This window comes from Myxocyprinus asiaticus, chromosome 37 (genome assembly GCF_019703515.2).
Source record: "Myxocyprinus asiaticus isolate MX2 ecotype Aquarium Trade chromosome 37, UBuf_Myxa_2, whole genome shotgun sequence".
NCBI lineage: Eukaryota > Metazoa > Chordata > Actinopteri > Cypriniformes > Catostomidae > Myxocyprinus > Myxocyprinus asiaticus.
The window spans coordinates 6,367,973-6,394,376 of record NC_059380.1 but is presented as its reverse complement, the minus strand read 5'-3'; the positions used below and the strand labels follow the sequence as shown (position 1 = coordinate 6,394,376).

The 26,404-nt window shown below is 38.6% G+C and overlaps 1 protein-coding gene across 4 annotated transcripts in view; it reads right to left on the bottom strand.

Annotated features, from left to right (window-relative positions):
* The window catches only part of LOC127427567 (IQ motif and SEC7 domain-containing protein 1-like), a 281,442-nt gene extending 258,011 nt beyond the window's left edge, over positions 1 to 23,431 (bottom strand). For all 4 annotated transcript variants that reach the window (XM_051675206.1, XM_051675208.1, XM_051675207.1 and 1 more), the window contains exon 1: positions 23,037 to 23,431. In XM_051675206.1, the coding sequence (XP_051531166.1) occupies positions 23,037 to 23,323 (287 nt within the window). In that variant the 5' untranslated portion in view covers positions 23,324 to 23,431. The remainder of the gene's footprint in view (positions 1 to 23,036) is intronic.
* Between the last annotated feature and the right edge of the window lie 2,973 nt (positions 23,432 to 26,404).

Sequence of the window (26,404 nt, the reverse complement as noted above, 5' to 3'; positions counted from 1 at the left end):
ATGGGGTGGCAATGCCTTTTCTTAGGGTGGCATTTTCCACCCCAGTAGAGCCGCCTCTGTATATATATATATATATATATATATATATATATATATAAAATGAATCAAATATGAATCGAATCAAGAGCTTGTGGATCGGAATCGAAGAAAAAAATCTGTATCAACACCCAGCCCTATTATTTTGTCTACTGTATGAGAATGTGCATTTTCCAGGTGCCTCCTAATCAAGGGTACAAATGAAGTGGCGAGGGGAAAAAAAGTGATTATGAAGGCTTCAGAAGAGTGGCTAATCTTATTCACAGACATCTAATTGCAACCAATCATCCGTGAGATGATTCAACAACTGCTCTATGCAACTGTTTTATGAACTTCAATTTTCATCATTACAACACAAGTCTTCCCATCAAGGTCAGATAATTATATTTAAGTACAGCACAAAGTGTTACAAGCTGAAGTACCAGCAAGATAAAACACATAAACCTCAAACAATGGAGCAATTAAATGAAACAAAACAGAGGTTTTTCCTTTTCTTTGCTCAGGGTGGTAAAATGCTGTTGGCAGGCTCTGGTCTCTGAAACAGATCATCTCTAGCATTAGGGAATATTTGCAGAGTATAATGAGCCACAATCATTGGAAAAGAAAAATAGTTGGCAAAATAATAAGTGATAATAACTTGTGGTACTACAATAATATTTACTTTCAAACAGTAAGAGAAGCATATCCATTTTTATGTAGACCCTTCACCCACTAATAAAAAGGATAATATGCTGCAGTAAAAATGCATGACTTTCAAAATATGATTATGAACTGCTTGTGTGAATCACAAAACCTGTCAAGAACATTTCTGGGTCATATTTCACCCCAAAATTAAAATAAAACAAAATGAGCAGGTTCTGCAATTTTCTTCCAATTTCTCAGTCATATATATTTTATGATAATGATAATATTGTAAAGTATTTATACATAATGATAGTATTTGTTGTACTGTCTTTAATTTATGCTGATTTAAAAAAATATAAATACAAATTCATTGTTTTATAGCAATATTTACTGTAATACAATTGTTGTTTATTACAGTAATGAGAATAATCATTGAGAATAATGCTAATTACACACACACACACACACACAAAAAAAAAAAAAAATGTAAATGTTACATTTTTGCTGGGAAATGTGCTTTATTGTGCTTTATTGTCATAAAAATAAGTGTCACAATCAAAAAAAAAAAAAAAAAAATATATATATATATATATATATATTGTTCATAAAACAGGCTAAATTTCTCTAAGCACTATATTAGGAACACTATACTAATACTTCGTAGGGCCTCCCTTTGCTCTCAAAACACCCTCAATTCTTGGTGGCATGGATTCCACAATATATTGGAAACATTCCTTTGAGATTCTGGTCCATGTTGACATGATTGCATCACAAAATGTTTGCAGATTTGTCAGCTGCACATTTCTGCTGTAAATCTCCTGTTCTTCCACATCCCAAATGTGTTTCATAAACATTACAATGAGTTCGCTATTCTTCAGTGGCCTTCCCAGTCACTGGATCTGAATCCAATAGACTTTAATCACGCTAGTTGCTGACGTCACTTCCTGTTGCTGCTGGCGCCTAGCTCGAGTCTGTGTTTGTAGCTTGCTAGCTTTTTTAGCATCGCTTATCTATCTGTTTTCAGCTTTTAATCTTTAATATCTGCCATTTTTCAGCACGCATCAGGTTTTACCCCGCATTTTTCTGTTAACGCGATTCAACTGTGGGCATTTTTCCATGTGCATCCGCTTGCTGTTTTTATTGCGATTAAACTGCGTGCATTTTAATGCGCGCACCCGTTTTCTTCTCTGTGTTACACGGATTATTGCACCGATCTCAAAGCACCGCTTATCAAGAACAACCATAACAACAAACAATTGTTTGAGGGATTCACATCAATCTCAAACCCTTGCCGCTCAGGAACAAACAACAACAACAACAAACAATTGCAGTAAGTCATGGCATCCGCTCATATTATTGCTTCCTGCATTACATGCCACATGTTTCTTCCGTCAGCAATGAGGGATTCACATGTGATAAATTTAAGGAATTAGTAAAGCTGATGGAGAAGTTTAACGAGTTATTGACCCGCACCTGAACGCTAGTGGAGGTCAGTGAGAAAGAGAAGCCGGTAGATATTGTTTTGGATGCGAGTAGTACAGCGAGCAACACACACACTTTGGTTCTGGCTGTAGAGCCCCCGCAGCAATCGATTCTCACCACTCAGTGATGCACCCAGTGAGAATCATGTTGAAAGAGCCTTGGTCATAGGTGATTCTACTGTGAGGAACGTGGTAATAGAGACTCCAGCCACCATTGTTAAATGCATTTCGGGTTACAGAGCATCTGATATCAGATCAAATTTACAAGTGCTGGCTAATGCTAAATGTAGATTTTCTAAAATTGTTATTCATGTTGGCACTAACAATGTCGACACTAACAATGTCTGGCTTCGCCAGTCAGAGATCACTACAGATAATGTTAAAGAGGTGTGTGAACTTGCAAAAACGATGTCAGACACTGTAATATGCTCTAGCCCCCTCCCTGCTCATCGTGGTGACGAGGTTTATAGTAGATCAGTGTCACTGAACGGCTGGATGTCTGAATGGTGTCCGGAGAATAGCATAGGATTTATAGACAACTGGACGTTTTTGGGGTAGACCTGACCTGCTAAAGAGAGACAGACTCCATCCCTCCAACAAGGTGCCACTCTCCTCTCTAGTAATTTGGCTCATAGTCTTAATAATGCTAGTATCTGACTAACTGGGGCCCAGGTCAGGAAGCAGACAAACTGGCTAATCTGAACGTCTGCTAGCTGCCTTGAGACGTCACACAGGTCACATAAACTACAACACATAGAGACTGTATCACCTAGATATCATATAGAGATTGTGTCTGTTACCCGAACTACCAAACACAAACCCCTCACTAAATAATTTAGAAAAAAATGTATTACAGTAAAACAAAAAAAATAAATAAAATAACAATAAAAAAAACGGGAGATAAACATCATATAAAAGATAGGGCTACTAAACATTAGATCTCTTTCAACCAAAGCACTAATTGTAAATTAAATTATTACAGATCATAGTTTGGATGTGCTCTGTTTGACTGAATCCTGGCATATGGAGTTGATGTTGATACTATAGAAATTCAACCGCACAGCGATGACATCTCAGATCATTACCTCGCCTCTTGTATGCTGCGATCAGCTAATGTTACTCAAGCTACACCACGCTATCGTTCAGGTAGAAAAATTCTTTCGACCACTAAAGATAGCTTCACTAATAATCTTCCAGATCTATCTCATACACACAGTAAGCCCCAAAGTCTAGAAGATTTTGATGAAATAACAGAAAATATAAATACAGTCTTCTCTAGCACTCTTGATAGTGTCACCCCCCCTTCGATTAAAGAAAATTAAAGAAAAAAGCCCCACACCATGGTACAATGATCACACTCACGCTCTCAAGAGAGCAGCTTGGAAAATGGAGTGCAAGTGGAAGAATACAAAATTAGAGGTATTTCGCGGTGCATGAAAAATAGTGTCTGTAGCTACAGACAGGCACTAAAAACTGCCAGGTCAGCATATTTTAGCAAACTCATAGAAAATAACCACAACAATCCAAGGTGTTTATTCAGTACTGTGGCTAAATTTGTTAGGAATAAAGCCTCAACTGAACCAGATATTCCATCGCAGCACAATAGTAATGACTTCATGAATTATCCTCTTCTTAATATTATTAACTCATCACACTGTTCGGGATGCACTCTCACTCAGTTTAAGTCTAGACTAAAGATTGATCTATTTAGCCAGGCATACACCTAATTTATCCTTCACCACACAATTAGGCTGCTTTAGTTAGGTCTGCCAGAACCTGAAACATTGATCATGATCTATAACTCTGCAAAAAATGTAATGCCATTTATGCTAATATTATTCTATTTGTTTCCATGTCTCAACCTTGGGACTCAGCCAGGCATCACTTCAGTCTATTACGATGGACCTCAGCAGATGAACTGATGCCAACTCCAACCATAAGACATGGGATACTTCATATGCCATTGCCTGAACCTTGGACTTAGGATAGACCTCACCGAAATGACTGGCCAGTTGAACTGCGAAGCACCTCACTGATCTCAGCCAGCATCACCTTGGTCTAATGATGGACTACACTCTTAAAATGGAATACATAGACTATCAATACATTGAAAACAAAAGCCTTCATCAGCCAACTAACAAAGGACAAATGCATTTATGTGAACTTCTGCAGTTAATCCAGGATGAATTTCAAAGACATTAGTCATTAATCTTACAGTTCTTAAAACATTTTTGTTTAAACACTGGCCCTTAACACTTACTTAGTTTAATAATTTTAAACCATGACTTGCACTGCACATAACTAAGTAATATTGACATTATATTCATGCTGTTAGCCAGAGGGGAACTGGCCCCCACAGTGAGCCTGCTTTCTCCCAAGGTTATTTTTCTCCATTAACCAACATCTGATGGAGTTTTGTGTTCCTTGCCACAGTCGCCTTTGGCTTGCTCACTGGGTTTCTAAATACAATTATTATTTAATTACTTATTTGTATACACATTTCATAATTGTATTTAATCAAACTACACAATGATGACTCTAAGACTTTATAGATATTATGGTTTAATTTTCTGTTAATGCATGATTTTCTGTAAAGCTGCTTTGAAACGATGTGTGTTGTGAAAGGTGCTATACAAATAAAAATGACTTGACTTGACTAGCACTATCTTTGCTTTTAAACGGGAATGACAACGAGGCTGTGAGGGATAGATGGCACGACCGGTATAAAGCTGTATTCTCCATAACTCATGTTGTCTGGAGTTCTTTGTATACTGAATGTTCTTGGACAGATATTTTATCAATGTGTTATCTACGGAATGATCCAAAAACATTTTAAACTGCAGTACAGCCCATAAGTCTATCCCTCACAGCCTTGTTGTCATTCCCATTAAAAATCAAAGATGGCGCTAGTGTGAATAAGTTCTGAAGAATAGCGAACTCATTGCCATGTTCATGAAACCAGTTTGAGATGACTTTTGCTTTGTGACATGGTGCATTATCATGCTGGAAGTAGCCATTAGATGAGCCCAAAGTGTGCCAAGAAAACATTCCCCACACCATTACACCACCGCCACCAGCCTGGAATGGCAGGTTGAACTCACGCTGTTGGCGCCAAATTCTGACCCTACCATCTGTGTGCCTCAGCAGAAATTTAGGTTCATAAAACCAGGCTACATTTTTCCAGTCTTCAACTGTCCAGTTTTGAGCCTATGCCCACTGCGGCCTCAGCTTTCTGTTCTTGGCTGACAGTAGAGGAACCCGACATGGTCTTCTACTGTTGCAGCCCATCCGCCTCAAGGTTCGACGTGCTGTGCATTCTGAGATGCTATAATGCTCACTATAATTGTACAGAGTGATTATCTGAGTTACCGTAGCCTTTCTGTCAGCTCAAACCAGTCTGGCCATTCTCCGTTGACCTCTCTCATCAACAAGGTGTTTCCGGCAACAGAACTGCCACTCACTGGATGTTTTTTGTTTTTGTCACCATTCTGAGTAAACTCTAGAGACTGTTGTGTGTAAAAATCCCAGGAGATCAGCAGTTACAGAAATACTCAAACCAGCCCATCTGGCACCAACAATCATGCCACGGTCGAAATCACTGAGATTACATTTTTTCCCCATTCTGATGGTTGATGTGAACATTAACTGAAGCTTCTGATCCGTATCTGCATGATTTTCTGCACTGCATTGCTGCCACACGATTGGCTGGTTAGATAATCACATGAATATGTAGGTGTAAAGGTGTTCATAATCAAGTGCTCAGTGAGTGAATATAAAATATATATTTAAATATACAGTATATACATTATTTTGAGAGGAGGTTATTGACAGAACACGGATTTCAATTTACAGTTGTTTACAGAATTCATAAGCAGGAGAGATATGCCACATACTGTCAGCCCTTTCATATGGACAGCACACGTCCAGACATATAAAAAGCCTTTTCAAAACCAAATAAACAGAGAAACAATCGCCTACTGTGAATTAACAACCATTATATAACTCAAAGCCCTGTCATGTTATAAAATCATATGCCATCTGTAGCACACAGTTCCTCAGTTTTCCACATCCTGTGAGAGTTCTTAATTCTGGGACAAAATATTAGAACTCTAAGCTGAGGCAACAGATTTTATGACAAGAGTTCCAATTTGAAACTAGTAAACAATATTCCATGCCTTTGCATTGTAACTGAAAGATCGATTGCCCATTGAAACACCAAAGCCATATTACCAAAATATCCACACATCAGCAGATATTAAGCCACATTCAGGTGGGCTGATTTTTCATTAGATTTTAATTTTTCATTTAAAATGCAATTTCCATGCATTCATTATATTCTTGAGATATATTATTTCTTATGTTGATATAAGAGCAGTAATAAAATCAAATAAAAGGTCATTACAAATAATTGCAGTGTACTAATAACTATATTTATCTACTGGGACCTATTATTGGAAACAATAACAGTCATGTTGCAACTGGTGCAATCAAATACAGTTCACAATTTAGTCTCATACCTTTGGTTCACACTCTTATACTGTAGCTCATGCACACTTAATATACTGTAATGTATAGCCTACTTGATATACACCATCATATTGTGTACAGTAATTTCAAGGGAGCAATTTTACCCATCACATATGCCCTCAATATTCATTGCCTCACAGCAGCTCTCATGTTTGTTTACTCTTTTTATCTTAGAATTCAAATGGCAGTGTTGCATGGCCACCCAGGGGTTTACAGTCAATTCTCCAGTATATGAGATGGATATCCCTCCTATGGAAGAACACATCACAGACGGCACAAGTTCCGCTCAAGTCCTGTGCTATTCTCCAATTCATACACTTAATTATCCATCACGCCGGAGATCACAATGTGCCATCTGCAGCCATACGCTGCTGGTTGCTGAACCTGAACAAACACTGTAAGCATGCAACCGATCTCTAAGCCTCTCACATGCACAAAAGTGTTGTGTTATGGTTTCTATGAGATTATTAGACTTTTAATTTAAAGCCTTAAACATGTAGTTTTGTTTTCGAACAGGTTTTCTCCCAAATGCCATTGGTCGGATTTACACACTTTGCCTTTAAAAATCTTAATAGGTGACTTGTGAAATTCTACTTTTTTACTACATCTACTGTATAGAGAAACCAAATATTTACCATCAAGAAGGCACATTTGCAGCCAAGGATGAGCACCAACTCTGGCAACAGTGCATTGTGTATCAGCCAGCCATTGATTTTGAGTTAGAGATGTTAGTATGCACTGCATTGTAAACATTATGAGATTCTAGTCCCCGAGCTGTGTCTCTTCGTCAGATATTAATTTGGCAACTGTGTGACGTTTCCCTTTAGGAGAACTTGGCTTAGAAACTAGTGTAATTTTTGTACTATGGCAAAGGGGACCATAATCAACAAAATCTAAGCCTCACTTGAGGGAAGAATAAAAAAAATTGACCATGAACACATATTCCTTTCCAAATCAAATAAAAAAAAATGTACACAACAATGAATGAGGATTGTTTGAAAACAACGCTTCACTAGGGCTGGGTATTGATACAGATTTCCCGATTCAATTCTGATTCACAAGCTCTCGATTCAATTCCGAATTCGATTCAATTTTGATTCATATGGGTATATTTCAGTTATAATGTCCATTTTGCTAACAGTTCTCTCTTAGCTAATGCTGTTAATTATACATGGAGCCTTCTTACTAGGTACATAACAAAAAATATTAATTTTACAAATGTTAATCATTTTCATCAATTTGGCCATATTTTAGCTTTTTAAAAATGTATGTATTCAAGTATAAATATTATACAGTATATGTACTACTGTATATATATATATATATATATATATATATATATATATATATATATATATATATATATATATACACAGTGGATTCAGAAAGTATTCAGACCCCTTTTATTTTTTCACATTTTGATATGTTGCAGCCTTATGCTAAGATGCTTTAAATGACTGATTGGTATTAACGGGCCCAAAGTGTGCACAGTGGCAAAAAAGTTTTGTCATTATGAGTAATGGAGTGTAGATTGATGTGAAAAAAATAATTTAAAGCATTTTAGCATAAGGCTGCAACATAATTATTATTATTATTATTTTATTTTTTAATGAAGGGTTCTGAATACTTTCTGAAAGTACTGTATGTATGTGTATATATATATATATATATATATATATATATATATATATATATATATATATATATACATATACCATGGTCTGTTCAATTACTCAATTCTGATTGGCTGGAATGCGCGCGGTTCAAACCGTTCAATGCACAGGTAGTTCCGGTCAGTTTTAATCATCATTCGATATTAATGCACTGTTTGTAACAATAGCAACATAACATTACAGAGCAAGCAGAGTGAACTATAGCAATTGAAAACATTTCCTAACCACTTTCATCAACATCGCTAATATAATGGAATTCAGCTTGTTTTACACAGAGAGTGAGAGAAGGAAATCAGGACCTATTAAATGTGTCTTTCACTGCCAGCAAGGTGATGCAAATTGTAATGTGTTATGTATGTTATGTACTGAAGTGCCACCTAAAGCCACTAAATTGTGCATTTATATTCACAGTATTACATTTATACATTTATGCATTTAGCAGACACTTTTATCCAAAGCCACTTACAGTGCACTTATTACAGGGACAATCCCCCTGGAGCAACCTGGAGTTAAGTGTGTTGCTCAAGAACACAATCCCCACAATAGTGGCTGTGGGGATTGAACCAGCAACCTTCTGATTACCAGTTATGTGCTTTAGCCCACTACGCCATCACCACTCCAGTATTAACCAATCGTGTGGTCACACTACTTTTTCTCTGTGTCTGAATAGGCAGAGCTGTACATCTAACAACCCTTGGATAAAATATACCAATATTTTTTGTTCTTCCAGTCAAAATTTGAGCTGCCAAAAATTTATGACAGCTGTAACTAATCAATTCTGGCAAATGACCATGGTATAAGCGAGATAATCCACGGCTAGGTGTGCGTTAAACGATTGTGCATTTAAAATCGTTTAACGCACACCTAGCCTTGGAATATCCCTTACATATACTGTGTGTGTGTATATATATATATATATATATATAGTATATATATATATATATATATATATATATATATATATATATATATATATATATACATTAGGGGAGTAAAATAAATATCATATTGTATTGTATCGTATGATATGACGCTCACTTTTCAATACCATATGTATCATACGATACATAAAGAAACACATTATAGCGTAATTAAAATCAAGCAGCGCAATATTGAGAAATGTGGAACAGTCTCCTCCCACGAGAGGCGGTGCTGAGCACTCACAGGACAAATCAACACATAGTACATAGGCGAGAAGATTGATGGCAAACGCCATCTGTAGCGGTACAGCTTGTCGAATTTGCCAAACAACAGTGTCATGTCCTGGTGCTACAGTACATCAAACATGTTGTTTTATTTACGCTGACATCACCGCGCAAATCGGTGGATTTGTGAGGCAGAAACAGAAGTTTAACAGCCGCCTCTCCCAGCAGACACTGAGCGTCACATGCACAGCAAGACTCATAAGTTCATGAGTCATAACTATCAAAAAACAGCTTATTCAAAAAACCAACAACGTAAGAAACCCGCGATTACATATATATTCATAATTATCTGCTTTTGACTTCAAAATGTAAACAGCTTTGAGCACAACACTTGCGCACATTATAAGCTGGTAATAACTGCAGTAAAGTTTACATGCAAAGTGAAACAAGTAGAAGAGGGCAAAAAAAAAAAAAAAAATTACGTGTGCCAATCGGTTTTTGCTCAAGCTGCTTAATAATATTGGTTTATGTACATATATTGTAAAACCAGAGGTCAGGTTACTTAAGGTTTTTTTTTTTTTTTTTTTTTTTTTTTCACCACTCAATAATATTGAAATAAGTTTTTTCCTTGCTACAGTCACTTCAGCTTGTTCACAGGGGGCTTTCAGACAACAAGGCATGTTTTTCTTTAAAGCTGCTCTGAAACTATGCATATTGTAAAAGTACTATACACATATAAATGACTATAAATGACTACAGTATAGACAAACTTATTTTCGCAAGAAAAACATGAAAATTGTGAGTTCATATTAGTTATTCTCAACAATCAAACAAAATAAATGCAGTGTTGTTGTTTAAGTTTCTTAGAGATCTGCTTTTTGTTGCCAATGTCAGACACTTTTGTGGCATTTATAATTTAAAATACATTTATGTTGAATCCTTGAATAAGTTTGAGTGAAAAATTTGTAGGTGCTCGTATTGTATCGTATCGTATCGTAACGCTACAGTTGAAGTCAGAAGTTTACATACACCTTAGCCACATACATTTAAACTCAGTTTTTCACAATTCCTGACATTTAATCATAGAAAACATTCCCTGTCTTAGGTTATTTAGGATCACTACTTTATTTTAAGAATGTGAAATGTCAGAATAATAGTAGAGAGAATAATTTATTTCAGCTTTTACTTATTTTATCACATACCCAGTGGGTCAGAAGTTTACATACACTTTGTTAGTATTTGGTAGCATTGCCTTTAAATTGTTTAACTTGGGTCAAAGATTTTGGGTAGCCTTCCACAAGCTTCTCACAGTAAGTTGCTGGAATTTTGGCCCATTCCTCCAGACAGAACTGGTGTAACTGAGTCAGGTTTGTAGGTCTCCTTGCTCCTTTTTCAGTTCTGCCCACAAATTTTCTTTCGAATTGAGGTCAAGGCGTTGTGATGGCCACTCCAATATCTTGACTTTGTTGTCCTTAAGCCATTTTGTCACAACTTTGGAGGTATGCTTGGGGTCATTGTCCTTTTGGAAGGCCCATTTGCGATCGAGCTTTAACTTCCTGGCTGATGTCTTGAGATGTTGCTTCAATATATCCACATAATTTTCCTTCCTCATGATGCCATCTATTTTGTGAAGTGCACCAGTCCCTCCTGCAGCAAAGCACCCCCATAACATGATGCTGCCACCCCCATGCTTCACGGTTGGGATGGTGTTCCGGCCTGCAAGCCTCACCCTTTTTCCTCCAAACATAACGATGGTCATTCTGTCCAACAGGTCAATTTTTTTTCATCAGACCAGAGGACATTTCTCCAAAAAGTAAGCTCTTTGTCCCTATGTGCACTTGCAAACTGTAGACTGGCTTTTTTACGGATGGTCATTATGGCCAACAGTTCAATTTTTTTTCATCAGACCAGAGGACATTTCTCCAAAAAGTAAGATCTTTGTCCCTATGTGCACTTGCAAACTGTAGTCTGGCTTTTTTATGGCGGTTTTGGAGCAGTGGCTTCTTCCTTGCAGAGCAGCCTTTCAGCTTTTGTCGATATAGGACTTGTTTTACTGTGGATAAGATATTTGTCTACCTGTTTCCTCCAGCATTTTCACAAGGTCCTTTGCTGTTGTTCTGGGATTGATTTGCACTTTTGGCACCAAACTATGTTTATCTCTAGGAGACAGAATGTGTGGAGCTGTTCCTGAGCAGTATGATGGCTGCGTGTCCTGTAAGTTGCGAGGTGGAGCCTCCATGGATCAGAATTGTTGGTCCAGCACATCCCATAGATGCTCATCGGATTGAGATCTGGGGAATTCGGAGGACAAGTCAACTCCTTGAACTCTTTGTCATGTTCCTCAAACTATTCCTGAACAATTTTTGCAGTCTGGCAGGGTGCATTATCCTGCTGAAAGAGGCCATTTCCATCAGGGAATACCGTTGCCATAAAGGGGTGTATGTGGTCTGCAACAATCTTTAGGTAGGTGGTACGTGTCCAAGTAACAGCCACATGAATGCCAGCACCCAAGGTTTCCAAGCAGAACATTGCCCAGAGCATCACACTGCCTCCGCCGGCCTGCCTTCTTCCCATAGTGCATCCTGCTGCCATCTCTTGCCTAGGTAAACAACACACATACACCCGGCCATCCACATGATCTAAAAGAAAACGTGATTCATCAGACCAGGCCACCTTCTTCCATTGCTCCATGGTCCAGTTATGATGCTCACATGCCCATTGTATGGGTTTTCGGTGGTGGACAGGGGTCAACATGGGCACTCTGCCCGGTCTGCGGCTATGCAGCCCAATATGCAGCAAGCTGCTATGCACTGTGTGTTCTGACACCTTTCTATCATGGCCAGCATGAAGTTTCTATCATGGCCAGCATGAAGTCTTCTGTAGGATTGGACCAGACGAGCTAGCATTCGCTCCCCACGTGCATCAATGAGCCTTGGGCGCCCATGACCCTGTCATCAGTTCACTTTATTCCTTGGACCTCTTTTGGTAGGTACTAACCACTGCATACTGGGAACACCCCACAAGACCTGCCATTTTGGAGATGCTCTGACCCAGTCGTCTAGCCATCACAATTTGGCCCTTGTCAAAGTTGCTCAGATTCTTACGCATGTGCTTCCAACACATGAAATTCAAGAACTGACTGTTCACTTGCTAATATATCCCACCCCTTGGCAGGTGCCATTCTAATGAGATAATAAATGTTATTCACTTCACCTGTCAGTGGTTTTAATTTTGTGGCTGATCAGTGTATATATTTATGTATATGTTACATGATTATTATTTACTTTAGGCATGGGATCGATGACTTTTTCACACATCGATAATCTAAATGTTTTCCTGATGATTACCGATCTACAGTATATTGGCAGTTTTTTCAGATATCCACAGTTTTCCTGACCAACCACTGTGCGGCGCAATGATGATTCTAATGGCCTGTTTTGTGTTTGTCTTGAGACGCCAAGTAAAAACTGCCAAAATGAGCGATCCAGAGGAGAGCAACAACATATGTCTGAAATGTATGTTCCAAGTGTCACTTGGTGTAAAAATTAATTTCAGGCTCAATTGTTCCGTTGTTGGCTGTCATAACAACTTATTTAATGATATTAACATAACTAACCTCTGACCATCACTTCATGTCATCTACACACTCAGGTGAGGCACTGTCTATAAAAAAAAATGGTCATCTTTACTCTGTGAAGTATCGGCATGTTTTTTGACAATTTTTACAAATGTAATACCTTAAACATTACTTTACCTGCTAAGAATGTACGCTGATGCGAGTGAAAACACGGGAGACCAGAAATTGAAAACAGTCGAATCTTGGAACACTTCAGCGTTCAGGAAAAAGGTTGATACATAGGGTTACTCATTTCATAATAGTTTTTGTCTCTTCATACATATTTCTCAACACATTTTGGTAAAGTATAAGTGGAAATGTCACTCAAAGGGGGACGCACACCGAATGCATCTGGCGGATGGCATGGCACATTCTACAATTAGAAAAAACTATTTTCTATGAAGGTAGGCATACCACCGCCACCGCTCGCCTTATGTCTATACCCAGCTATGCTTCTGCCCAGCTATGACTGCAAAGTCTGCTTAAAATTCTGCAGCACCTCGGAGCACATAGTTTTCCATTAAAATCGTCCCAAATCATTAAAAAAGGACATCGATTATTTACTCTAGCCATCACTGTATCCTACAGTATATTATGTTTATGTATCTTTCATATAGCCTACAGAATGTATTTTCAGTTACAAGTTTGTCTTTTAGTGGTTTGACAACTTGAATGAAGTCTATTCAAGGCTAAATACAGAGAAATTGCATAATTAACATTGCCAATCCTAATCATTCAGTTTGTGCAGTTACACCAGGAAACTCATCAACGTCACTTTGTTCATTCTAGAAGAAGTACAAAAACCTTTGTAAATTTGTGTGTATGGTGACTAGATTCACAACTTTGGACTGCCACCTGTGCCGCATCGACGCATCCTTCAGTATTAACCCTCTGGGGTCTGAGGGTGTTTCTGGGCCCTGGAGAAGTTTTGACATGCCTTGACATTTGTGCTTTTTCAGTTGCTTAAAAACATATTAATGGATAAAGTCTGATAACACTGTATTCAGCACAAACTGAGCTACAATAATATGTGAACAACATGTATGTACATGCTTGTATTTTTGAGAAAATAACATTTATGCATGGTTTTTGAAAAAATAAATAAATTGTAAGTCACTGAAATAAGGCCATATAACACATACTAATCATTTGTTCACAAGACTTTTGAGAACTGGATCTTGTAGCCTGGAGTTTTTGCTATAAAAATGATGCGAAACCATCCTGATCACTCATTCATACAAAACAATATAGTCATTTAACTTTTGTAAGACACTGTTAGTGTTAGAAAGGCCATATGCGTGGAGGCGTGGATGATCATGAATATTGATGTGATTCACACCTGAGGAGACAAAGACCCCTCCCCTGAGAGAGAATGAATGTGAGGAGACTTAATGATTGAATGTATTATCTGACTATACATTTTCATTACATAAAGACTTTACTTAAAAATTTTAGACCTACACTACCGTTTAAAAGTTTAGATCTGTAAGATTTTTTAATGTTTTTAAAAGAAGTCTCTTCTGCTCACCAAGGATGCTTTATTTGATCCAAAATACAGCAAAAACAGTGATATATTGTGAAATATTTGTACAATTTAAAATAACTGTTTTCTATTTGAATATATTGTCCAATGCAATTTATTCCTGTGATTAAAGTTGAATTTTCAGCATCATTACTGCAGTCTTCAGTGTCACATGATCCTCCAGAAATCATTCTAATATGCTGATTTTCTAATATGAGCATATTTACAGCACATTTTACACATTTACACCCGAACAGATATTTGCAAGCACAAGCTTCGCTGATGATAATGAGGCAGCATAAACACTAGTTAAAATATAATCTAAACATTCATATTATTTTTATATCATATTACATATCATATTTATATCATACAGCATACAATTTAAATACCTGCTTTAACTGAAACAACATTTAAATGTAACTAAACTTGCCTATTAGGACATTTTTCAAATGTCAATACTCTGAATCCTGGCTGGCAAGCCTGAAAAAAGTCCAGCAAGTAAAATATGTACATGTTTATATAAAATAGCATGTCAACTAATATGTAAGTAAAACTAAAAGACTTATTCATCTGGAATTGTATCCTCGGCTGGATCAAGTCGCTCTTCAAAATGCAAATGTTCATCGTCGGAGTCCCGCTCTTCTTCTGAGGAAAATGTGAACTCTTCGTCACTATCCAGGACCATCTGTAGAGCTTCCTCACCTGTGTAGCGTGCCATCTTCCAAACGCGCAGGAAAGTGAATGAATATGATGATGAAACTTGATGCTTTTTAAGGCAATGTTGTGGGGGCGTTTACCATTTGCATATTTGCACAGACCGCCTCAGCACATTACCGTATGAATAGCGCGCTCTGTTGGTGGGTGTGATCACATTAGCGATAATGAGCTGAGCCAGGAGAAACTGTACATCGCTTTGTTTCTTACAGATTACATTACAGGAGGATATTTATTTTAAAGTTGAATTGTTTTATTTAAAAGTAGACATTTTAAGCTTTCTTTAGACATATGTTTCATGTTTGTGTGATAAGAATTCACGGAGTCACTGATGAACAGTCAATTTTGTGATGTGTTTCAGAAAGATGCTCGTGGAGACAGAGACGGCTGAAAGCGCACCCTGTTTATTTTCTTTATTTTACAAAAGCACAAGGTTTTGTTGTTATTGTGAGTGTACACAAATAAAAGTAGACCCTTTATAGTTTCTAATGATGACTTACACTTATCTGTATACCCAAAAATGACGGAGTATTTTAAGTTGTTTCCGCTGTTAAGCGGAAAAAATCCAGCAGGACGTGCCAGCACGTCCGTCGACCCCAGAGGGTTAAGTACAGTATATGTTATATCACCCCCAGTGGTCTCCCAAAGCTATTAAACCAGACTACATTAAACGGAAGGCCAACTGACAGTGAATTGGAAATCACACAAATTAGGCTTCTAATTTGAATGTCAGCTAATGTTAATATGTTGAAGCCTCAAAACACATCTAGACAATTACATGCCGATCAGTAATCAAAGTTTCAACATTTTATGACATTCCTAGTTTACACGCATAATTTGTACTATTTACGTGCTATCCGTGCTATGTGTGATAACAAATAAATATTTCTATTGTTTTTAATCCACAACTGACTTTAAAGAACAGAATGGATATTAAAAGAGACATTCTTCAATGACAAATTGATTGAGTCCTTGGACACACATTACACAGAAGGAGTCCAAACTTTTTCTCTCAACATCGGTGTTAAACTTCTTCCTTACTACACTACTCAATCACTGGTTAGTAAAATCTGAAAATTTAAAAGATAGTGACCAATCACAGACATTTTGGTAATGACACAAAATTTGGTTGCATATGCGAGTGATTTACTCGCATTGTTTAGAGTTGCTGCACAGATTGATCTTGGGATTTAAGAATCGGTAACAAGATCTTTCAAATGAAGATTGTGATACATTAGAAAATCTATATTTTTACCCAGCACTAGTTACTAGTTTTTCTTTATCAGGCTAAGGGTATAAAATAGTTTAAGCAAAAAACTATTAGCAAACATAGATTACCCATTTTCGCATTGCACATAAACACTAATACCAATGTTCTTACCAGCTGAGGTAAGCAAGTGTTTTTGTTTTTACGTAAAAAGAAGAGAATAATCCAATGATTTCTATTTTCATTTATATGCGGTTTTCTTGCATTGTCAGATGTTTGGAATAAGCTATTATTTGGTAGTTATCAGCGTATCAGTGTGAATTTAAACAAGCTCAATATTTTCTGATGGTGGGGCCACTGAAAATGTTGGAAGGGCAAGTAAAAATATGAACTACTTGCTGAGCCCTGGTGGATATTAGATAATTCAACGTTAGCATTTCAGAGACTCAAACAATTAAAATACAGATGCATAGAATCAACTGATGTTTGTATTCAGCTATCACCAAAATCTTCTTCACTAGCCATTACAGCCCATGCTCCGATTGCCAGCATGCTGTGGTCAGCACAAAGCCAACAGCTGACATGGCAAAGTGCTCCATGACATGAGGGCCAACAGTCGGCTTCAGCACAAAATGCCTCTCTTTAACTCTATGCAGCATTTTGCAGAAAAAATGCAAACCAAATACAGTTCCTTCTGACTTGAAATGCAGCACACAAATCATTGGTTGAAGTTTCACTGACTGCCCAACCATACACCAAATCACGGTGTACTCAAGCAGTTACAAGCGTTGACAACACCAGCCTACTGTATGAAAAAAAATATGGAACAGCTAGAAAACAGACTATCAGTACAGAGCTTCATGAGTAGAAATGTTCTGTTATGACATGGCGATCTCCCTGTCAGAGCCACTTACTCTTGTAAGACCAGCTAAGCTAAACACATGCTGCTCTGTACTTTGATTTCGTTATCCAACGTTCATGCCCACATTCAGGACCCAACAAACTCAAATAGCCAGTTTTAAACATAAACTTTATGACATAAATAGCACAAGTGACTTGAATAGTTTTAGAAGCTATCGAACCACAAAGACATTTCCACCACAAGAACAATCTATTATTTATGTTTTTTCAAGTTAATTCATGTCTGTTTGTTTGTTTTTTTATTATAATACCTCGTAACCTACACTTAAACTGCACATAATTTTACGTAATAGCTTCATCTTTGTGAAAATGTACTGTAGATACCAGTAAATTGTGAAATGTTCTTGGAAATCAGGTCTTAAATAGCCAGGTCCCCTCTCAAGTGAACATGTTCCTGTCAAGTTATGCAGTTTTGTCCCTCCTCTAGTTATTTTTCAGTGATGAAAAGCTGAAGCCCAGAGTTCTTCAAATCATGAGGATTTGAGAAAGATCATCCCCTCCTCTAAAGGAATATATCGGGTTTAATACAAGTTAATCTCAATTGACAGCATTTGTGGCATAATATTGATTATCACAACAATTAATCTTGACTCGTCCCTCCTTTTTCTTTAAAAAATCAAAAATCGAGGTTAAAGTGAGGCACTTACAATGGAAGTGAATTGGGACAATATCTGGGGGTTTAAAGGCAGAAGTGTGAAGCTTATAATTTTCTAAAAGCACTTACATTCATTCTTGTTTTAAAATGTGTGTAGAACTTGAGCTGTAAAGTTGTTTAAATGTTTTTACAGTTGTTTTAGGGTTTACAGTGTGACATCGTCATGGCAAAGAAGTTACTATAAATTTACACAGAAAAGGTTAGTTAGAAAGCAATTTTATCACACTAAAATCACATCAACACGCATACTGTTTATGTCTTTTGAAACAGTGAGTATTTTAACCTTTACGGATTGGCCCAATTCACTTCCATTATAAGTACCTCACTGTAACCCATATTTTTTGCTTTTTTTAAAGAAATATATTTGTGGTAATCAACATGCTTTCGATTGAGCTTAATTTGTATTGGACCCAGAATATTCTGTTATTCCAAAGTTGAGTGAGAAAAAAGAAGACACCACATCACAACGATGCATGCACTTGCAATTCATTCTATTGTGGTAAATATCACAGACACAACTTGGTGAATACAAATAGTCTAGTCATTCTTTTTTAGTTGTTTGTGAATCATATATAGGTGTGCACAATATGAAATGAAGTGGTTTGACATTCATGCAAGCATAGAGAAGACACTCAGACATTCAATAAAAGGAAAGAGGAAATAAAAATGTATTACTATTTTATACCACAGAGCTGAAAAAGACAGGAATAAAATGAAACAAGGTCTAGACAAACTTTGATGTGGCTTTTGGAAAAACCCTAAACCAAGTCTGAATAAAAATGGTATGTTGGCTTTGTCAAGTCAACATTATTAAATCTGAACTCAAGAATTATAGACAGAAAAGATATTTCACTCTCACAAAATCTGCACTTCTTGGAAAAAATAAAGTCCTTCTGTTATCAAAGTATAAAGGCGAAGGCTGAAAACTCCAACACCAGGGCCATTCTGTACCATTACCACTACAAAGCTCTCTGCATTGAATTACACAGGCTATTGACAGAATGCATTGTAGAAAGTACAACTGAAGTGCAGCTCTGCTCATGAAACCAAGACCATGACTAAAGGCTACCTCTTGTCACATCCCTTCAAGTCACCATCCCTTCATGTTCACGGACTCTTAGTTAGACACTTTCATGGAATTTTATGTTGTAGTTTGTCCCCACACTACAATTCCCAGCAGGCACCATCATCATCACATTCACCTGTTTCCTATCAGTGTTCCCAGCTGTTCCTTGTGTTGTCATTTCCCATGTCTCATCATCTAGTCTTGTACATTTTGTCTCATTGTTGTATTTATCCTTGTACCTATCGTCTTCCTAGTTCCTAGTTATATTTCAGTTTGTACATATATTGTCGGTAAATCTTCATTAAACTCTGGATTTGGGTTCAAACTGCATCCCTCTCCGTGTTCATGCGTGACAGAAGACTAGACCCAAAGATGAACCCAACAGTGGAACTACTTTGCCTCGACCAGGGAGATCGTACAATTGAACAATATGTTATGGATTTTGTGCTCTGGCGTATAAAGTGAATGTTAATGATGTGGCACATAAGGACTGTTTTCGGGCTGGGTTGGAAGAACCAATTAATTCTCTAATGCCATCTGGAAGAAATGTATGGGACCTCCAAAATAGAATTCGCCCTTCGTCTGAGTGGGTCAGCCTTCACTGTGGGAACGATGGAGGAGGACTACACTCAGGCAGTCGAGGATCCCATTACACCTGCCACGGTCAATGAGCCAACGCCCACACCTGCCACGGTCAACGAGCTAGTTCCAGAAGCCGTGTCCATCCCAGAGACAGCTTTCATGCCTGCTCCAGCTCTAGAGGAATTTTCAGTGGGGGGGCTACTCTGGTTCCAGTGGTCTCCGAGCTCCCTTCAACGGAGACCACTTTCTCTCCAGCCTCGGTGGTCCTGGAGATCTCCTTCATCAAGCCCCCCATGGCTCTGCCCCTCCAGCCACCCACGGCTCTGCCCCTCCAGCCTCCCACAGCAGTGCTCACGGCCATCTAGAAGAGGATGAAAAGAAGGGCTCCTACTCCCCAGTCGATGCCAGTGCTCACGGCCACAAAGGTCGTTCCCCTGACACTACCTGTTCAAATGAACACTGAGGTCATTCCCCAGTCGCTGCCAGTGCTCACGACCACAGAGGTCATTCCCTTGTCACTGCCAGTGTTCACGGCCACGGAGGCCGTTCCCCAATCACTGCCTGTGCTCATGACCTCGGAGGTCGTTCCCATATCACCGCCAGTGCTCACGACCATGGAGGTCGTTTCCCCGTCACTGCCAGTGCCCATGGACATAGAGGCTGTTCCCCCCACGGAGGCCATTTCCCAGACGCTACCAGCGCTCCTGACTATGGCGACTCCGCCCGCTCCTCCAGAGACTCCTCCTCCAGCGGTTCCATCCACTCCTCCTGAGATTCTTCCTCCAACGTCTCCTGAGCCGCCTACTGTTCCAGCCCCTGCGGCTCTGCCTCCAGAGACTCAATTCCCTGTGCCTGCTGCAGCTCCGTCTCCTTCAGCGCTTTCTCCTGAGCCGCCTACTGCTCCACCACCTGCGGCTCTGCCTCCAGAGACTCAATTCCCTGAGCCTGCTGCAGCTCCGTCTCCTTCAGCGCTTTCTCCTGAGCCACCTACTGCTCCACCCCCTGCGGCTCTGCCTCCAGAGACTCAATTCCCTAAACCTCCTCCACCTCCAGCTTCTCCTCCTGAGTCTCAAGTTCCTGCTCCACCTCCAGCTCCTTATCCTGAGACTCAACTCCCTGAACCAACTGTGGCTCCGCACACTGTGGCTCTGCCCCCCGACCCCCTACCAGTTCCATCCTGGTGTCCTGATACTCAGCCGGTTGCCTTCCTGGAGCCACCTCCCAAACTGCCAGACCCCGTACCCTTCCTGGAGTCACCTCCCAAACCGCCGGACCCCTCTCCCTTCCTGGAGGATCCTTCCTGGCCTCCTGATCATCCACCAGCTCCGCCTTGGCCTTACAGCTATCTGCCTTTGGGCTTCAGAAGCCGCCCATTTAAGGGGGTGGGGGGGTTCTGTCACATCCCTTCATGTCACCATCCCTTCATGTTCACGGACTCTTAGTTTGACACTTTCATGGACTATGTTGTAGTTTGTCCCCACACTACAATTCCCAGCAGGCACCATCATCATCACATTCACCTGTTTCCTATCAGTGTTCCCAGCTGTTCCTTGTGTTGTCATTTCCCACGTTTGTATATATTCCCTTGTGTTTCATCATTCATCATCTAGTCTCGTCTATATTAGCATGTATATTTGTCTCATTGTTGTATTTATCATTGTACCTATCGTCTCCCTACTTCCTAGTTATATTTAAGTTTGTATATATATTGTCGGTGATTCTTCATTAAACTCTGCATTTGGGTTCAACCTGCGTCATGAGTGACACCTTTATGGCAGAACAGAATATGAATTGTGAATGCATGGTGAAAAAAAAAAACAGCTAACAAAATAAAACATGAGTGATCAGCCAGTGCTGCTGTTTTACAAGGGATGATGTGACAAATGCATGTTCATACGCAGCAAAAATCCAGATTCGACTGCGCTTAAAAATAAACTGCCACATTACCATGTCTTGGGGAGAAATGTATGTTCCAATCCTGACTCACCCAAATGCTTATGTAGATTTCCATAAATATGCCAAATAAACACTTATCTCTTGCAATGAATCCACTTTGAAAGCCTAATACACTCTGCAGTAAGCCAGGAAAAGGACTCATCATGAATAGTGATGTGAGCTGTTGGGCATTATCATGATTGTCTAATCTGCTATTATTAAATAATAGCAGATTAGAATTTTTATGGTGAGATTGCAGTAGCATCTGTATGTGGGATCACAAATGACATCACAATAGGCATTTCTAAAAAGGCTCTGTTCAGGAATGCAGGTGTCAGTCTGGATTCACCCAGTAAGGTGAAACCCTAATTAAAAGACATTTATGATGGCATACAAATCAATTACTGACACCCCATGGGGATGACAGTAATTTAATCCCATCAAAGGCCATTTCCAATACAAATACATTAGAGCTGACAAGAAACGAGGTGAACGGTAGATGTTTACCAATTAGTTCACACATAACTGAAGACTGACATCAATTAAAACCCTCGCAGCTGGAATGCAGACGTTTACGCGAGGAAAAAACTCTCAAATCTTGCATCCTAATACATAAAAACGTTAAAAGACACGCTGCTGTATGAGATGGATTCTTTGAGAGACATCTGGCACACAGCGACCTGACAGCCATAACGCAGCTCAAAGATGCTCTCTTCGGATCACACAAAAGAAAACGGCACGATGTCACAATGTTTTCAGCAACAACTCTTTCAGTTCTGACATCTACACGCCATCTACATGGGATGCGTTTCAAAATTTTGTGAGCTGCCAACCTAGACAGCATTTTTGCGCATCAGAGACGCGATCCGAACGTTCCGTTGCCACAATAAAAAGAATATGACACTATTTCGCCAGTTTTGCTTTGAAACTGAGGCTTGTCTGCTGTGCTCACTAAATATTATATAACACACACACTTTCACATAGATGAATAACGGGGACATTTAAGTATTGGAATTCACTCACATGGTGAGCTCGCGCACCTAGCCGTCCCACTGAATGAATTCTGTCAACGTTTGTTTTTAAAAATGTTTGGTTTAACAATATTTTTTTCCCAATTCTTTCCCAAAAGACCTCATTCTGCCATTAATATGGAAGATTCCATATGTCAAGATTACAGTTCAGACTCACAAATAAACAATTCTGCTGATGATTAGACATCCACAGAGCACCGTGCACAGCTGGCATGCCTATTCACATGTTTTTATTCACACATAGCCAAAACCAGACACGAAACCAGCAGTGACAGCTTCGGGAAAAGTAGCACTTACTTTTCTTGAATCACATTCTCCTTTATGGCACCCAGCGTGGGGTGACTGTTGCCCTGTTGTTGCAGTCTGCAGGTGGCCAGGTGCCTCTGGTGCTGATCCTTGAGGCACGCGTTCTCCTGACAAAGATCAGTCACTTGCTGCTCGAGCTCTTCAATCCGAATCTTCTGCTTCTCCAGCAACTCCTGTTGGGTTTCGATGATTTTATTGAGCTCTTTCAGGTACTCCGCCGCCTTGCTGGGGTTTTCGGTCGGGCTTTCCATGTCGGTGTACGCGAAATGCCCATCCATGGGGCAAATTCGATCCGCTGTGTACAGGGTTTACAGCCGCTCCACCATTGTTTATGTTTGCTGGTACTGCTGACAGCTTGCAGCGCTGAGTACTGAACTTGCGCTCGCGCGCTCTTCCGCTGAGCTGCGCTGCGTTGCGCCACAATAACTAACCGCTCCGTGGATGGTACATTCATTTAACCCTTCGATGGAAAGACTGTAAAGGCAAGCAGTGGTTATCGCTGGTACTTCAAAAATGACCATAGCAAACTAGTTCCCCCCGCCAAAATACCATATTTACAACATGCTTTACACTGTAAAACCATAATAACAGAATCTTCCAGATTATTATTATTATTATTATTATTATTGTTATTTCCACGACTGTGTTGGTAATGCTAAGTCCAAAGTAGCTCTAATTTTATATTATTTAAGGTATCCAGTAATGTAAACAGTAACGATTACTCATTACCACATGGTTACAAATTAAACAAATTGACAGGGTGTAGGTCTGCATCTGATTTGAGATACAGAACAATACAAATAAATTGAAAAATAAAAAAGAACATACATTATTGATAATTATACATTGTAATCCCAAAGTGGCTCATCTGCCCATCCAACCATGGAGTTATATTTGTGCCACAATTCTGTGCACGCAAAATTGTATTTTGAACTCGCAAGGTGTATTTTGAGCGCACGAAAATGTTCTGTACATACAAGATATTGTGCGCGCAGAATTGTGGCACAAATATAACTCCATATTCAAAAGGCACACCCTGTCCAAGCCACTCCCTCACCAGAATAGAGATAAGGTGTGTTACGTTTTATACATCTCTTTTGATGCAGACATTTAAATCATGTTGAGTGCCTTCTGTAGGCTTTGCCAGTTAGAAATGTTTAAACATCAGTCTTTGATGTGAATCAGCTTTTTTTGCATAACATGTGAATTTTATTATAACTTATAGTTCTCGGGGATCATTTATTCTGATTAATCTCTAAATCCATTTTAGAATAAACCCAATGCCAGGGATTATCAATAGCTTTGAATCATCCTATTGTATGCTAAATGCATGGTTAAAATATAATTGTACACTTTATGTCAGTTTGAGCTTATTCTCTGTTTCTGACTTAATGCCTGCCCTCTAGTGGTTGTAATTGGTAATAGCAAAATGGGGCTGTCAACTTGTGATTGATCCTTATCATGCCAGTTGGTGCAATGCCACTAGAAAACAATAACTTAATGTATACTTTCTTGGTTTGATTTTATTCACTGAAGCATTGCGGTTGTATTGTACTATATAGGCTAGTTTATCACAGCTGAGCATGGTTAGCAAATTCTTGTTTTATTAAACTTTGACTGTAGTGCCTTTGAGAGGTTAAGATGAAGAAATGGTTACATGCCAGCTTTGGAAATATTTCTTGTGTCAAATTAAAGAGAGAAATGACTGGGGATCTAATTATAGCATGTGTCAAGAAGAATGCATAAATGCAAGCTGACAATAAAGAAGAACAAATCAGATTAGAGGAACTGTTTATCTTCCCAGTTGTTGAGATAGACTGTGCTGTGGCATATGCTGTTTGGTGCTCTGGCAGTACCTGTGCATTGTGCTGCTAAAAAGGAAGAGACTCCAGATAATGTGCATTATTCACACTTCATCCTCTCTGATTACAAAGACGACGTCTTCATCAAAGCCTCTTCAATGATGACAAGAGCAGGGCTGAGTTCTACTGTAGGAGAGTCTGTCTACCTCAAAAATGAATGTATATTTAGATGCTTCAGACTTCTCTTGATTCATTTTTCAAAGCTTTAGCCTTTAGTTTAAAAATGAGATTGTTTGTAGTTCTTTTCAGCATATTACTTTTTGGTTGGAAAATTAGAACTGGACAGGAAAAGTCAAGTTGTGTCCGAGTTGAGGGACACATGGCAAATGAACATGTCGATTTCATCTACATACTTGTACCTGCACAGTGCACCCACTCTACAGGGGCAATAAGCATTGAATTCTTGAAAATGAGGAAGAACACTGAATTCTTCTTCCTCGTTAAGACTAATAACATTTGAAAAGGTAACTATCCCCTACCTTTCCCAGTAATTATAATCTGAATGTTTATCCAACATGAATCCTTCTGCATTCATTTATTACATACTGTAAGGTCATAAAGCCTTCCACCACCCATACATTTAGCAGATGATTTTATCCAAAGCAACTTACAGTGCATTCAAGATATACATTTAATCAGTATGTGTTCAGTGGGACTCAAACCCAAGACATTGGTGTTGCAAGCACCATGCTTAACCAGTTGAACTACAGGAACACTAATAGAAAGTCTCTGGGCTCCGGCTGTACTGATCAAGTTGACCTTAAGGAAGAACCAGTGGAGTGTTTAACTGAATCTGTACGTACCATGAGTAAACCCACACTTCATATGACCCATAAAGAGTTGAGCTAAGCATCTCAAATTAAATTTGCACTCAGTAGCATGCCATAATGTAAATATATTGTAAGTGAAGATTGATTTACTCCTAAGAGATTTTCTTCAAGAAAAACTATAAGCAAAACTCACATTTCAAATGTATTACATTAATGGTGTAATAAAACATATTTTCTTTGTGTTTCACCACAGAAGAGTGTGAATTCCATTGTATTCACAATAAAGTTGAGTTAGTGTTGTGAAAATTAAGAAAAAAATATAATAGAGCGCAACAGTGCCCACCCACTTTTTAAGCGGTCTTGGTTCCAGAGGTGTTTATCCCCTTCATTTTGTCCATAGATATTTCATAAATGTTCCAAGCCATGAACCAAATCAACCAGCCCTGGGATTAACCATAACATTACAAACTTTGATTTGAAAAAAAAAAAAAAAAATCAAGGTACAATGTGTGTGCTTAACAGCTTTAATGAGGGAATTAACTACAAATCCATAAAAGCATTGAGAATGTCTCAAGAGTTAAAAATTATGGAAATATATTAAATTGTTTTAAAGTAGTTTATTTCAAGTATAGAAATGATATATTTTAATTCTATTGCAAAATAGCTAGAAATCTACAAACATGCAAGTAGTTTAGAGTGTAGAAAGACAGACTTGATCACAAACTAA